Source organism: Ptiloglossa arizonensis, chromosome 7 (assembly GCF_051014685.1).
Source record: "Ptiloglossa arizonensis isolate GNS036 chromosome 7, iyPtiAriz1_principal, whole genome shotgun sequence".
Classification (NCBI taxonomy): domain Eukaryota; kingdom Metazoa; phylum Arthropoda; class Insecta; order Hymenoptera; family Colletidae; genus Ptiloglossa; species Ptiloglossa arizonensis.
In genome coordinates this window covers 15,345,999-15,363,221 of record NC_135054.1, presented here as the reverse complement: position 1 = coordinate 15,363,221, position 17,223 = coordinate 15,345,999, and the positions used below count along the sequence as shown (strand labels likewise).

Genomic DNA, 17,223 nt, shown 5'->3' with positions numbered 1-17,223 from the left:
CTTTTAATTCGATCGTTCCCTCTCTCGCGTCTCTCATAATCCAGGCGCGTAGGTCACCTAGGAGGATCACGGTTGAAAATTTTCTAGTCTCCCGATATCAGCGCGTTCTCGCATGTTTCACTTCACACGTGCTTTCCCGCGCAAGTAGGATTTACATATAGATTAGGCGTCCGCGGGACACGGGAAATAGAAACGTGGTACGGCTATCGATGCGAGCCATACGACGATTTTGGCACAGTTTCAAGCAGAGCTCGACACCAGAACGAACGTATTTTCCCACACTCGTATTTCCTTCTGTTCGAAGCTATCGCTATCGTTGCCGGTGTCGCTGCGGGGGGAGTTTCGCTCGCGTGTGAAGCGTGTGCCCTACACGTCGAGGAAGATCTCCCGCAGTTTGACCCGCCATCGTTGTAAGAATTCGAACGATTTCGTATCCTACCCTCGCCTCGACAGTCAACGCTCTTCAGACACTGGCAACGCTCCAACGAATTATCCCGACACTTTGCAACGTACCAGACCCGCGCGACATGCCGTATCGTGTGTCGTCGCAGCACGGAGCTGTCTCCACTTTTCTCCTGTTTCTTCTTCCGCTTCCGAGTCAAGCGACGTGACTTTCCTCTCATTACGGAGATTGAAAAGGGCTCCGAGAGCCACCGAACGTGTCGACCGAAACTCGATAGCGGACTCGGTTCCCGCTTCTCACCGCGTTCGAGAACCGCTACTTTTTTTTATTCCTCTTTTGTTGTTTACCCGCCGGGACCGTCATTCGATACAATGGGGACACCACCATTAGATAATTATACGGTCTTATTGTAATCGCGGACGATTCCATCTGGTACAGAGTAGCTCGGATGTACGGAGATAGCGACGCGGTTTGGAATTCGCCGCCAAGAATTCGAATCGTTTCGCGTCTCGCTCGAAACCCAGGGATCGTGGAAGTTTCGAAACGTCTTAAGAGTCTGGAAACGTCTTGAGAGTCTCGGACGTTTCAGAAGTCCTACTTTGAAAGCATTCGAACTCTCGAAACGTTTAATAACGGTAAAGGTAAAAGTATTTAATCGAGTCGGTTCTTTTCCTCGTCGCGCGGGTTCGATGTTTCATAGAATTCGATCGAAGCTAGTTTCGGTTACGAATTTCTGTGATTTCTTTCTAAAACATTCACCCTCGAACTGTTTTAATATTCGACTTGTATATGTCGAATTAGACAGTATGAATTTTAGTTCTTTTGTACTCGAAGCAGAGAATGGAAATTGAGAAATTTTATTTCGGGTACAGTGTGTTACGTAATGGAATTTGAATTATTGCTCGAATATTTAATAGTAAAAATTATTTATTGAAAAATTATAAATCGATTTAGTTTAATTACAGTCCGGTATTATTCGTACTGTGACGAATTTATTACGTTCTGAAGTGTTTTAAAAATTGAAAGTAGGTAACTAGGTGATTTTACGAATCTTGTAAAAAAGAGAAGAATCGTGTACAATATTGTTTCATTTGTCCCTGTAAAAACACAAAGTTTGAAATTTCGAATGCATCGACAACGTCCAGATATATACGGTGTACCAGAAAATACTTGTCAGGTGAATTCCGATGTGATCGTTTCGACGAACAATGGCGAACAATCGGTCGAAGAACGACTCGTTTCGGTGAAACACTAACTGTTGCCAGTAATCGTAACGAGCATCCTTTCTAAATCGAGTACGTGCAGCACTTAACCGAGAGATTCGAGACTCATCAAGACCTTCAAGAACTGTCACGACTTTCAAGACGTGCCCTGATTTTCAACATTTTTAAACACCCTCGAGACCACTTCTAATTCCAAATAATACTCGAAGCTATTCGAAATTCCGTGGTTTCGAATATTACCAATATTTTCAAGTTAGAAATTCGAACCTCCATTGTCGTTCAAGCTTCAAGGGGTTGGAGTACGATAGGATAATGAAAATTAAGTTGAATTCACTCTGGACGTCGAAATACTTCTTTTTTTTTGCGGGAACTACTTTGATACTTTTCGCAATTTGTATAATTGAAACCGTGATGAACTTGCATCAAGAACTAGTTGAATTCGGTCGTATAATTGAGGCAGTTGCAGAACTTTGCGGTTTGGAACGTGTCCAGACAGGAGTTAGAACTTGGAGCACCAAGGCCACGATCCAACCACAAATTCGGACGTCCTGTGCAAATAGCTTGTTTCCAGCGATAGAGAGAGCGACCTATGTGTCTCAATCAAGGAACCAGTTTGATGAAATGTGTCATCGTCAGTGTTTGCTTCTTGAACGCTTCGAAATTTCAAAACTTCGTGTTTCGTCCCGAGAACAGCGAATATGACAATTATCGAATTTCTCGAAACCTAGAATTCTTACAAAAAATTACTGAACACACTATTCTGTTCAACTTCACGACTCGTGCGGATCACCATCGAAATAAACATAATTATAAAATCTATAAATTCTAAATTTAATATTACGAATACAAAAGAGAACTGTTGAAAAAGAAGAAAACAATTTTTTTGATTCTACGAGCTTATTATGTGTTATCAATTTCCTTCGAATATATAATATAATTCTGCCCCAGATTCGTTTCTTCGAACACTTTAATCGATACGATATGATACACACGTATAAAGCACTGCAATATATCTGAAACGAGTTATATTTATTATTCGATAATATTTGTCACGTTTGGCGTGGTCCGTTTTAAAATTCATTTCAGCTTAATTACGAACGAAAGAATAATTCATTCGACAGCATTACTGAAATCCATTTCGCTCTTTGTAAACATTAATCGTACGCTTTTACGATTATGGATATTACGAGTTCCATCTCGCTTAATCTTCGAATGTTCGCGTTTATGTTGCGTTTCAATGTCGTCTAATACACAACCTCGTCGTCCTTTGTTTCAGGCGCTTTTGCAAGCACACGACGTAGCTGGACACGAAGTTTATGGCGAAGAGGCCACCAGGGTAACACCACCGCCTCTTCTTCCTTATCTGAACGGTGGCGACGAACTCGAGGGACAGAACGGTGATCTAGACCTCGAAAATGTGACACGCGTCAGACTGGTCCAATTCCAGAAAAACACCGATGAGCCAATGGTAAGACAAGCGTAACAATAACTCGTTAATAAAAAGTTAATAAAAATTCAAAATTTTCTTTTGTCTCTCTCGGTACGAAACGTAAAGGTAAATGTTGTTCACGAAATACTTGAAATGTACACGACAACACGTGTATATTTTACCTCGAGCACTTCTCTGTGGTCTTTGTACCGACAAAGGGAAAGAACTTTGAATATTTTTCCAACTTATCTTCTCGATGAGAAGAGAAATTCACCACTGCTATTGATACATCGTTGAATTGATTGTAACAAAGCTTTCTTGGCGAATGAATATTTAAAGCAACATTTAAAATTGGCTATTTATGAGACAATGTAATTTATGAATATCGTTTCGAATAACGAATTATTGTATTTCACGGTTATTTCGTTCATTCTATGCAGAATATTATTTTGAAAGTAATCATTGAAAATAATCATTCGAGATAATGAAGTGTTGGGTATAACTTAGAAATCTTTCTGAAGAAGAAATTTCAAACGTAGCATAGATGGAGAAGATTTATTCGATTTTATAGAAAAAATGTTGCATATGTGCAGTTCATATGTCATGTGTAATATTTGCGTGATATACATAGTATGTCACGCATAGTACAAAAATACCATACACATACGCACAAGAAAATAGTTGTATGGTTTGCACAACGCATAAATATTCGTATTCGTTCGTCCATTTACGTTATTCGGATAAACTTTTATGTAACTCCATTATGAATGCTATCTCGTCACATATATCACAACGTGGGTTTTTCGACCTGACAATTTTTCAAAGATTGATGAAAACGAAAATTTTGTTCCCCGATATAGTTCTGGAGTTAGAACCAAGTAACTTTTTTACCAAATGAATAAATATTTTTATAAAATAATTGTAAGAAGACTTTCTCGATCGGCGATACTTCAAGAGGTGTTCCCATTACTCCAAATTATTAGCAAACATATAAAATAGACGTCCAATACTTTTCAACAATCTACAAAATATTGGTTTTAATACAAAAAAAAAATACACTCTCGGATTCCATTTTAGAACGATTTTAAAATAGCAGTTGAAATTATCTCAGCCACTACTGTTATTTCAAGCAGTCATTTCGTATAAAATTTGTATAATTCACAGAATAGAATTTCTCGTTTAAAATTAAATCGTAAATATATAATTGAATTTTTGTAACATTTTTCCTGAAAAAAGTGTTCTGGATATAAATGAAATCAAATATTTACTTTAGTAAGAATTTTTACCGTTTGTTTTTTAACCACTGCCACATTCCATGTAGAAGTGTCTATTGTTGTACGAAAGGGCTTCGGAATAGAAATAACTCACTATTCTATTTTTACAAGAATATTGAAGGCAAAGCTAATAAAAAAATCGGTGAAATTGATTTTTCTATTTTTTCGTTTATTTTTTGCCAATATGCATCTCATATTACTTTCTGTCAGAAACCGTACAAATTTTGATTAAAAAACTTCCCTATACTTTCGATAAGTTACAAAAGATAAATTAGGGGGCTGAAACTTTGTGGAGTAATTTTGCCCGTTAGACTTGAGTTCCTGCAGTTAAAAAAATACAAGTTTTTTATTTTTGGTTACCCCGTCAACGTTGTAAAATTTCACAAAAATCGTTGCAGTACATTTCGTTGAATATTCCTTATCAAGGAAAGTTATCTTGTTTCGGAGACTATTGATTTTACTACTTGAAATAAAAGACTTTGTTCAAATTCGTGCGAAATAAGAGTTGGATGTCACTGGCCGTTACAGTAACGTTTGTAACATTATATTTTCCAACAAAATTTCATTCTGGATTCACCTCTCACGTTTTTACCATCACTGGGGAATATTCTTTTGTATTCTATTTCACGAATGCACAATACTGCAAAGAGGACGCGGTGAGAGCGTGAAATTGTTCGTTTGGTTGCAGGGAATCACACTAAAAATGAATGAAGATGGCAAGTGCGTGGTGGCACGAATTATGCACGGTGGAATGATACACAGACAAGCGACTCTTCACGTTGGTGATGAGATCAGAGAAATTAACGGGATACCAGTGGCCAATCAATCTGTCAATGCCTTGCAAAAGATACTCGTGAGTATAGTTAATCTTCCAACGATCTAGAAAATAGTCACAAATTTGTAGTACAACATTCAGGGTGATTCCTTATGGAAACATAAATCGAAAATGTACAATAACATATTTTTAGCACGAGGTTTGGTTTTTGAGAAAATCAATTTTGAAAATTATCGAGGTACACGTACGAATACAACTTGGTTGTGTCTGTCCATTACTCTCTGTTTCTACTTGCGTTGGTATTTATATTCAGCGACAATCGACGGTGTTATGTCTTCTAATTAATTAAAATAATATTTGCTAGATTGATATTTATCTAGATACCATCGCTAACTGTGTATTACACATATATCAAACGATTCATATTTACAGATTCATCATTTTTACGTATGTAAAAACATTTGTACTATACAAAATGCTCAATGATGCATATATGAAAGAACATTCGTTTAAAATACAAACGATACAAAAATTAAAAATAATTTCTCACTGTCTTGTGTTTCTAGCATGATTTTCCTTCAGACAAAGTTTTTTCCAGTAAACTCGGCATAAGTGGAAACGGCCAGTGTTGATCAGACACGTTCTCCAGCTGGTTCTCGGTCGATTTGGAAATTGATTTTCTCGGAAACGAGGGATCGTATCAAAATAATTCGTTAGACACTTTCGATGTATGTTTTCACGAAGAATTAATCCCTCTTCGGTTGTAGGTACCATGAGTTCAACCCCATCCTATTCGTCACGTACGGTAGCGGTACCTTCGAGCAAACTTTCACGTTACGAAATCTGTTCGGCTGATTTCACGCCGTTAAGAATTACGATTTCTGTTACAGCGTGAAGCACGAGGATCGGTGACCTTCAAAATCGTGCCATCTTACAGGAGCGCGCCACCACCCTGTGAGGTACAAGTAAGCCCTAAAACCCAAACCCAATCCCAGAACCCCACTACAGTAAATAAAGCTACACCCGCAGCAGTGTCCACGAGCACCAGCTCGGACGCTGCTGCAACTAAGTCCGGGAAATCAGTGAAAACCTCTTCGGCTACAACAAGCAAGGAGAAGAGTAAGTCCAAACCTTCTAAAAATAAAAGCGCCACTTCTTCGACCGAGAGCACACCCAGACGACGATTAAACCCGTTATCGGCTCTCAGGTCGCGAAAATCTTAAACGATGAACTTTAATAAGTCGCTGATAGATCTTCGTAATTTTCTTGCCGCCAGTTTAAATAGAGATCAACATTGAATCGTTGGGTAGGCTTTAATCTGTTCTTCTTCTGTTTGCCTCGGGACAATTACGGATCATCTCTAACGATAATAGATTGTTGGGCAAATGTAACAGTTTCAGCGTTTAGACAGTTCATCTCTTCGAAAGTTACAATTTTTGTAACGAACCCTACCCCACCCAATACTCACGTAGAATCTGGGACGTACGAAACTTCTTTTTATGCAGCTTCCCGAGAATTTTTGCTAACTTGTCGATTATTCCGTAACATAGAAACGATTGTGGACAGTTGTCACGATTCATTAGAACTTTAATTATTCGAGAATAATTGTGTATTCGAGATGCATTATTTTTTTTTCAAGGATGTAAACAAATTTCACGATTTACCAATATTTAACGAACGCGCTTTAAATCCGTTATGTTCGTTATCAGTGGGTACGTGTAATTATCTTCGAGGCAAAGTAGTGTGCAGCAAAGTTGTCGACGTAAAAATTGTTTAATTACCAAGGGAATGTACAATACTGGACTTGAAGTTTTTCAGGGATAATTATTTGGAGATAATTGCAATTTTAGCTTAAATTTTTTTAACTATATGATGGTTTTTATTGTACTCATCGTATTGTTTTTGTCTGATATTCACTTGCAGTTCTGTAATTATGTTTTCGGCATATTTCTACTTCATCGTTCGGTTGAAACAACAACATTGAAAAATTGAATAGTGAACAATACAGTGCATATATTCGTTATAGCATTTTTCTACATTCGTTGACCATTTTATTTGAAATGAGAATTTATATATTGAAATCGTGAATTTATTTTAACGATTACATTTTATATGTTCATTTACGATTTACATTGAAGGAATTCATTTAACGTTATAGATAGATGACCTAGTGCCAATCTACCTTTATTACTTTGAATATTTTGCATACTTTCAAAGCAGAATATTGGATCTCGTGCCATCATTCAGTTCCATGACATACATAAAGTGCTGCGTAATAGATACTATAACTGGAATTACGTAAGTCTGTATGAAAAAATAATTTAGAACTACGGAATAACATTTTTTTTTTTACGAACCTCTGTTTTCCGGAAAGATTTTTTTTAATCGCGTAAAAATATTGATCGATTAAAAAAACTGTAGGGTGTCATTTTAAAAGAATGTCAATGATCTTGAAGAAAATTTTTTTTATTCTCTATCCTATTTGTTACAAGACACTCTCTGTTTCCTGATTGAAAGTTTATGATTCGTTTCTCATTATTTCTTACTTTACGTCAATCTTATTCTTACCATTGAATCTTGTACATAACGCTTCGTTAAACGAGTTGTATAAAATCTGACTCTCGATCATAATTTTTAGAAGCTACATAGGATAATAATAATAATACAATTTACCGACAACAATATTAACGTTGTTCGTTCTCTCATAGCGCACTGTGATCTATAAATCTGCTGAGATGTGAGCAATATATTCCATCTAGTCTGCTTGATAAATCTCGAAAGCATGTAGCGTAAGTTAATAATAACGGTTAAAAAAGAAAATTAGAGTTACTCTAAACGTTCTTCGGGCTTCAACTTTCTACCAGGCTTTTACTCGAACGATACAGATGCTTCAGCTTGTGCAATTATTAAACGCGGTCTAAACGATCTCCTATCAACGTACCGAAATCTCGTAAATATATTTATCGTTTGATAAACCACCGAAACAACCATTCTCTTTTCGCGTGTCTCTACGATGTTCGAAAATCATCGATTTCCCGGTGCTCGATCGTTTGTCTTTAGTCGTTGTTAATCCTCGATGATATTATATATAATGTAACTTAAAATTAAATAGAAGATTAAATTTAAAAAAAATTCTAGTAATCACATGCCTGAAAATGCTTCCATAGAAGGTTACCAACGATAGGACCATGTTTCCTGACGGTTGTACCGATTACCTCTTAGGTTAATTCGTATTTCTAATTTGATCTTTACGCGTTACATCGCGTGCAATCTTAACCAAGACTTTACGATATTATCTAGTCGTCTTTACATAACGATCACGCATGGAATTGCTCTGTGGTCAGTTCACAGAAATTAGATGCGCTCAATTTCTCGCTTGTACCCGATTCTCGAGGTGCTTATGTAACCTTTCTATTTGGCAATCGGGAACGATTCGAACGAAATTAGATTCGAAGTTAGTAAGTTCTCTTAATAGTTCCGCAAAATATACACATGTAGTTGGGCGCGAAGTTCTACAGTAGGTTTAACATAGAACGAGACAATTCGTGCGGTGGCTTGCCGGTACACTCTGTGCACAGAAGTCTTGATATTTTGATTCAACGTGGAATATATCCAGTGTTACGGTATTACGTAGTTGAACAATTAGTTAGCGTCTTCGAAGTGTCGATAGCTTAACTTGTAAGCTCCGAGCTCCGAGTAGCAAATTTAAGATCGAAGTTTCGATTGTAAAATCTATCCACCGTTGTCGTTCCAAGCGTCAGCTTTGCCTCGATGTTGAGCTTTGCCTTTAGAATTTAGTCGGTTTCAAAGTCCTCGTTTGTACAAGTACCGAGAAACAGGTACCAAGTTGCCATTAAAAATTTCATGCGTTGCGGTTAAACACAATACACCAAGGTTGCTCTAAATATCGACGAGCGATTGCGTAAACAATAACTGGATCATCGGTGCATCTCTGTTCGACAATTGAAACAATATTCTCGGCAGTAATTGTTCGTTTATGATCGAAATAAGGTGGATCCGTTAAAGTGAAATTGAAACATTGTGTACTTTACATATTCAATGAACGTGGAATCTCGATCGTTGAATAATTACTGTCAAGGATGGTTCTTGTATTGGTAAATAATCCGTCTATTGTTCGCGTAATTGATCGCTTAAAATTAGATTTCACCGGGTACTACTATTATTCGTAGAATTGCTGCCTATTTGTATTTTGTATTGATCGATATTAACCAGCTGTATCTGAAATATAATTACAAATTGTACTCTTGCTGGTCATTGCCTTCGCGATGAATTTTAATCGATATACTTCGTAAGACTGTTTCTCGATTCTATATTTTATTAACGTTAGTTGATTGTACTTTTCGCGAACAGATGCAAACGTTTCGTGTAGTTGTTCACAGTTTCGTTGTTGGCAGGTTTCGAAATCGATATTTCGTTTTAGATGGTGTCGTCTTTTCGTATAAAATGCTTTGGGAATTTACGAGTGAACTATGCAGATTAAGAGCTCCCAGATAGCTGGATAACTGGTTGCAGACTAATTGCCTAATTCGTACAGAATGTTTAGTAACGTGCGGATATATCGTACGAATGTAGTCAAACTTTCATAATCCACATACATACGATACGTAATACTTAGAACACCTAAGTTAAACAATTAGTTAGGAGATCTCTGTGCACTCTTGCTAATGATTTGCTGTCGTGGAACCTGTAGGACAAGACTATATATCAAATTGTCTAGAAACTACTAGACCGTATTTACTAATGGATTGTTGGTTCGCAAAAAGAACCGTAACCCTTTCATATATATCTTTGCGTTGCTTTCACGTCCTTTTACGTCAAGGAATATTCACATCCAAACGTCAGAGAGTTGCGCCATTGAAGATACGTTCAGAAGTCTTCTTAAATATTTACATTACTTCGTTGCTTTGAACTACGGACAAAAGAGCAGCCTCTGACGGTAAGATTCCATACTTTGCACTTGTGGAAAATCTTGCCGGGAAATTCATTGTTAATAATTCTAGAAATTCGTTGTTACCTACATTCAATCGTATTTTGAGTCTGCTTGCTGTAAACGAAAAAAATCGTGTAGATAGCGAACTAGTTTAGGGACTCTGCGAGTGAACCAAAGGATACGAATCCCTTTCGAAAACCCTTTTCCGTCCAGAAATTTGTGTAGCGATTCGAAACAGGCGATCGCATGGCGCCAGGAATGCGAAAGACGAGGTAGTAAGAATTCTCAAACTTCTTCGTTCGAGTGTATCGTGAATGGAACGAACACCGCGATTCGAACGAGGGCAAATTTTGCTTACTCTGGAATCGTCGTTCCGGTAGTCGCAGTTTCGTCACGAGGTACCAATTTAGAGTAATTAACGCGAAAGAAGGAAACATTGGAATCACTTGTGATCGAGCTTCGTAGTTTCGTCGGCGTCGGAACCCCGCATGGTTTTTGTCAGCCGTAACGATCGTAGTATGTGAGACGAGTAAACGTGAATTTCATGAATCGATAAGTATTACTAAACGATGGACTTCTATCGGATTTCGATGTACCGGGAATTGAATTACTGAAAAGGAACGTAACTGGGTCAACCCGGACAGTTTATGCAAAAGGTTCTCTAATTTCGAGGCCTCGAAAGACGAGAGTTCCGCAATTTATTCCCTCAAGATGATGTTCCAAGGATTAAACACCAATTTGAACCGTAAACATCGTTAATAATCTCGTTGTACGTTCGCGTTATGAAAAATTATCGTAACGATCTAATCAGACGATAAATATTTCGTTAATATTTCAACGTCGTTGCTGGTTAATCGTTCATCGACGAAACAAGTACGAAACGTAACGCGACGACTCTAAAATGTGTTATCCATGGAGTGATTTTCCTTTAAAAATTTATCGCAAAGTTGTTGAAGCGTTCTACGAACTTATATCCGAATTATGTATACGTAATGAATTACAGAAACGTGTCCATCGTCACCGTTAATCGTTAGAAAATCGGTACGAATACGATCACGCGTCGAGGAACAAAAAAAGTTCCGAGTCGAAAATTCGCTTCGTTTACAAAATAAATTAATTAAGCGCGAAACGCTGAGTGTTGGATTACGCTATAAACGCAACGAAGAATACACAGAGCAAGGAGCAGGATGCAGACTTCTGAAATCAAGGCAGCCACGATTTATTCGAGCCGTTTCTACCTTACAAACGAGTCTTTCAATTACTCGCTAACGAACTCTAAAAGCGTACACAGTTGCTCGAATGTAAGGCTTCCCCATCTTTCCCATCCTCCCCTCCTCCCATGTTAAATGTCACGTACGGTTAGGAAAGAACCACGCTTTCTCGTGCAGCAAAATCAGCCTGTATTTTTAAGCTAATTCAATGTCCAATTAAGCAAAGCCAATAGAAGAAGGTTTTCACGCATTTCCCGGCATACACGCATACACACACAAGCACATACACACACACACGTGCACACATTAACCACGAAATATCACACCAAAAAACACGACAAACTCTCGATTACGAAGTACAAAGAAACCAATTCAACCAAACTCACAAACTGATTTACTGCTTCACGTACCGAAGAGAGAAATGTGAATTGAGAGACGATGGAATTTTGTGAAACGATCCGGAAGGAAGTCTCTTTTCTGTTCGCCGATTGGTCGAATTCGGGTTTCTTTCTCCGTACTTGAACAGTCCAAGCATATAAAAAGGAAATCAAGATTATTCATTTTTCAGCTTAATATATAGATGTTATTTCACAGTATACCATATATTTGTGTTAAGCCACGTTCCCACACGTGCAACGCGCCGCGCGGAACACTCTTGAAGAGCGCGCGGGGTCATCTCGGACCCCGATCGCGTTCCACGCGTGTGACGCGCGCCGCGAAACACGCTCGGACGTTCGAGAATGGTCGCTTTTAAGACGACAGCGCGTTTCACGGACGATTGGTGACGCATTGCGACCGAATCGCAGGTCAATATCGCGCGCGTGATTCCCTGGAAACCGGTCGTTGCGTTTCACTCGTCCGTATGGACCGAGTATCTCGAAAATGGCACAAATTCACTTTCTTATTTCTGTACGTTACTTCCGTACACACATTCTCTATATTATTCTCATTTATCACAATTCTCTATCTAGAGTATCTTATCACGATACTCTATACTATTCTCATATCACAATTATGTAACATTTATACGAAATATTTCCGTATTACACAACCACGAAAGGTTACGTTTATTTACCATCTATCGATCACTGTACACGTTCGTTCCATCGCGTATTGCATGCGCGTGTTTATTACCTTACAATTCCAAGCATAGTTTACCGATACGTTTAAAAATACAGAGAGACGCCCAGGTACGAAATTCTTACATTTTCTTTCGAGTCCGTGCATCTGATTTCTATTTTAAATATTTACTTACCATCGTTAAGAAACCGATACATTGGATTTATATATCGTGCACCATCTTGTGATCAGTTTCTTCGGGAACTAATTTATACAATAGGTCGTGTTTCCTCTGTTTTGTAAAGTGTAAAGGAATATTTCAAATAAATATTGTTTGCTTTCAAGAGTGCCATCTAACTGTCATCTGTCCCGTTGCGCGCTGTTCGTTCACCTCTACGGAATACCATGGTATTTTGTATTTATCGGTTTGTTACGTGTATACCGCAATTAACACGGCACGGTACGATATTGTGTAACCGGATATAGTGAATATATACGCGCAGGTAATGTACAGAAATAAGAAGTGCAATTGTGTACCATTTTGAAAGTGCATACGAAGCCGACGTGACGCGTCGACACGTTTTGTGACAAGGATTAATGCGCGCGATAGGTACAATGACGAACACCGCGCTCCTTTCAAATTTCGCGCCGAGCCATTAAAAGCGACCATTTTAAAACGCCTCGAGTGCGTTCCGCGTCGCGCGTTAAACGCGTGGAAACGCGGCTTCACGCCAACTATTACCACGAGAGATTTATTTTTATAATTACATCGAAGAGCAATCCTTCGACACGATTTGCATTCGTGTTGGCGGTCACGTGTGCCCAATGTGAACAATTTTGTCGTCACGAGTTCGCCGTATTGCTTCCAAACGACAACTCTGCGAGATTGCAACATCTGCAAAAAACAAGTAATCGACAAATTGGTCCGTCGGTTGAATAACATCTCGCGAAATCGGATTAAATTAATTCTCGCGGATGGGAATGTTCGCTCGATATTCGGTTTGCAATTTTTTGGTTTTCTTTTTTTTTTTTTTCTTTTTTTTTTCTTAACGATATTCACACCTGTCTACGTATCGAAAGTGTGTACATAAAATCCGGTACATTCTATGGATATTCGAAAACTTTAAACGCACCAACGTAAACCACACAAACACGATGTATACCATCCCTTCTTCCGCTTCACGTATACGTATGTTTATATATGTATATATTTACATAGAATATATATATTCGTTGTTTAATGTGTTTATCACGAGTAGCATGGGAAAAGATGATTTTGTGATAAGATATATATATATATTTATATTCGGGAGAAACGATCTTTACATTTTATTTAAAATTTTATCGCAACATAATATCGATGCTGGGTAAATAGATACATTAAACGTTATATAATTCGAGCGAATTAATTAAATAATAATAATAATAATGGAGCAGTAAACATGTGGAAATTACATTTATTTACAAAACGGTAGATATTCATAATTATGTGAAACAATGGTTCGTACGAACCGTGTATTTTCAAAACAGCTATATTTTTCTTTTGTCTTCTAGTTGCCCAATACATTGAGAATTATGTGGAACTTTAACAATTCCTAAATGAATGAAAATTTGGTAGAATTTAATATTTATATCACAGAATCATTTTCAGAAACTTATTTTGTATCATATTTATCAAGTTTCGTTCGCTTTGTTTTCGAATAAATAGTTCCTTCGCATTTGCAAATAATTAAAATACATGACAGACATTGTTGTGAAAATTATTCCATGCAGATGATTATTTCAAGTAATACCCAGCATCGCATAACACACGCGTTAGCTTGCCAGTTGTTCCGTATCAAATTGCTCGCCTAAACGCCTGCCACTTTTTTTTGTTTTTTTTTTTAATTATTTCTCGAACTTGCAGCATTTATCGATAATGTCGAGAAACAGTTCGTATCAAATTTTAACCATCCATTTCGAACAATTTCCAAGGTGTTGTAAATTAAAGTAAATTCCATAGTTTTTTAAATCTTTTATACACGTGTGCGTGTTTCATTTCAAAATATTACGCTGTGTAATCATTTCGAAAGCTGCATATACCATAGTTCTTTTATAGTTATTTTTTATTCAGAATTCAACGATTTACCTCCAGTTTCGCAATATTTTCATTCATGAATTGCATCCCTCCGAAATACTTCGAACAAAAGAATATATTTCAAAAGCTTTAATAGAAAACAAATAAATGAAATTTACCAACTCGTTGTACGAAATGTAACAAAGGATTGAAAAAGGAATATTTAAAAGCAAGTACTTTTTACCAAAGAATAGCCAATTCTCCCACGTACCGACCTTACAAATTTTCGCTAACCGGAAGGTTAAGATTATGCAAGAATTGAGTTCTCGACAATACGAATAAATGGAATTTCGGTAAACATAGAGATACTCTGTTGTGAACCAGCGTGTCACATAACATAAAATAGCAATGCCAACAGGATGTAACGTGACTCGTAGTACGATCGACTTGGACGTGATTCCCCTTCCAAAAATAAGTCGTCTGTAAAATTAAATTTCTCTATACGGGGCTTCCTTTTTCCGAGAAATCTGACTTTGAAAATCGATTTCAACGGGCGTACCCACTCGACAAACACTCTCTGCGGTGTTTCCGCGTGCAGATTATTATATTTCGATGGAATGCAGATCGCTTCGTTAACTGACAAACCGTTGGAAGTGTTTTCGTCGTTGACGTACAAGTTAGATTTTAAGTTTGTCGCAATACACCCAACGATTTATCACTCAACGGAACAGTCGACTCGGCGCACAAAAATGTGTTAAATTACTTTTGCAATCACCACGATGATTATTGCATCGGAATACAACAATGCTCGACGATCTTCGAGATCATATTTCTCTCAGAGAAGTCACCGGCCAAGAGAAAACGATTTTACAGTCTCGACTAATTTTCACGCGGAGAAAGAATCACCTCCACTTCCGTCTCCATTTTTGGTTTTGCAAATAAATTATGTTGCGTTCTTTCAAAACACGTATGAGATACAACACCGTGCACACATACACGCAGACAACACGAGTGACACGTATACAGGGAATACAGGTAGACCCGCACGTTTTTGCTCGTTACCTGTCTCTTAATCGGCCGTGAATTCACGATTCACGCAAATGGCGGTCGGCCGCTGTCACGTCGAGACAGTCAATACCAAGCCCGTTAGCGTTTTCGACATCGACGTGAGTTCTGAATCACCGGCTGACGAGTTTCGAAGTTTGCGACTTGTTTCGTTCCACGAGTGTCGCGTGCAACGCAGCGAAACGATGTGCCGGGCAGATCTGCCCGCTGCCAGGATAATTAAGCGCAATCGCGTGATCTGTACACGCGAGATTTACAAAACAGACAAAAAGAAGGCGGAGTTCGGTAGTCGAGCGGTGTAACAAAACGCTTTGGTCGGCGCTTTCGAGTCCACGGCGCGTTTGCATGTTTCTCTCTTTTTACCACCCCAGTTTTATATTTCTCTCGATCTCTCTCTCTATTTCTCTTTCTCTCTCTCTCTCTATCTTTCTCTCTCTCTCTGTTTCACTCTGAACGTATCAAGGGTGCCCCATTTCACTTGAACACCCGATATGTATCGACGTTCCTCCCGACGACGAAGCAAAGTTCTCGAATTTACGAAGATTCGAAACTTCTCGCTACTTCAGGGTAACCAACCTTGGACATTTAATGGAAACCGTGAACAGGGTGTCCCGCAAAATGTGATACCAACGATCGTGGTCGATTTCATCGTGAAAAGATAAAAGGAGAACGTGGAGTGGAATTTTCCTTCACCGGGCTCCGTTCTCGAGGAAATCGGCTTTGAATATTTATGGGGCGCGCGTACGTTTTAAACGGACTTGGTGTCTGTCGCTCGTTATTCCCTACTTCTGTTTGCGTTACGGTATTATCGTTTTGCTGTTCGTGTCGCTAGCCTACAATTAGATAGAACCTGTGGAACAGATGACACACGTTTGCAAAGTCGTATTCAATCGCACCGAGCCCCAAAAATGTCAAAAATTTTCGATTTTCTCGTAAACGAGATCTCGTAGGAAGAAATATTGTTATATATTTTTTGTTTATTTTTTTTAAAGAATCTCAGTGAATAGTCTCAGGCCTCTGGTGTCACTTTTCGCCAGACATCCTGTACTTTCGTTTGTGCAACGTTCTAACATTGAAAGGAGTTCGATGACGTAAAGGGAACATTACTTAGACGTTCACCAAGTCTCGAACGCGAAGATAATATAAAATTGACGATACGTATGTTAATAAACATTCATGCAACATATAATGCTTTCGTGGCCCTTGCGTAGTTGCTTTCACCAGTCAATGAGTCAAGTTAAGTGGGACAACTTATGTATCTCCTTCTCATTCTATTCTATTTTTTTTCTTTTTTTTCTTTAAGTATTCCTTTCTCTTTCTCGTTCCGTCTATCTGTTTCTTTTTATTATTTCTTAACGTCGGGTTGGTCACCATGTACTGATAGACAGTAATATTGCGATCAAGTTACGTAAGGAATGCACCTTTCGTTACAACATGTGTTGGAATGTTGTTTGTTGTTTTTTGTCGTAAAGAAGCTTTTGTTACACCCCTCATTATACCCTCACCTGCATGAAGGACATCTTTGCAAACGTTGAAGCTTTCCTTTTTGACCGACACACATATACTAGTTCTCTTGCATTGTGGTTTTAGTCAGTGCGTATCGGCCGATTGGTCGAGACACGCGGATGATTTTTAACATTCTGGATCATATTCATCTCCTGCACGACGCGATACGTACTCGTATCGATCGCTCGATCGAATTTTTGAGAAAGAAACACTGTAACACGGATATCAAAATTTTTAATCTCATTTTAACAATCAATTTTTTCTCTTCGTT

The 17,223-nt window shown here is 38.2% G+C and overlaps 1 protein-coding gene across 9 annotated transcripts in view; it reads left to right on the top strand.

Moving 5' to 3' along the window:
- Cask (peripheral plasma membrane protein CASK) overlaps positions 1-17,223 on the top strand; it is a 266,805-nt gene that overhangs the window by 225,065 nt on the left and 24,517 nt on the right. For 8 of the 9 annotated variants that reach the window (XM_076316663.1, XM_076316662.1, XM_076316659.1 and 5 more), the window contains 3 exons: positions 2,903-3,094; positions 5,018-5,182; positions 5,995-6,063. In XM_076316663.1, the coding sequence (XP_076172778.1) occupies positions 2,903-3,094; positions 5,018-5,182; positions 5,995-6,063 (426 nt within the window). Of the gene's footprint in view, positions 1-2,902; positions 3,095-5,017; positions 5,183-5,994; positions 6,070-17,223 lie in introns of all 9 variants that reach the window. The other variant, XM_076316658.1, reaches the window with a different exon arrangement.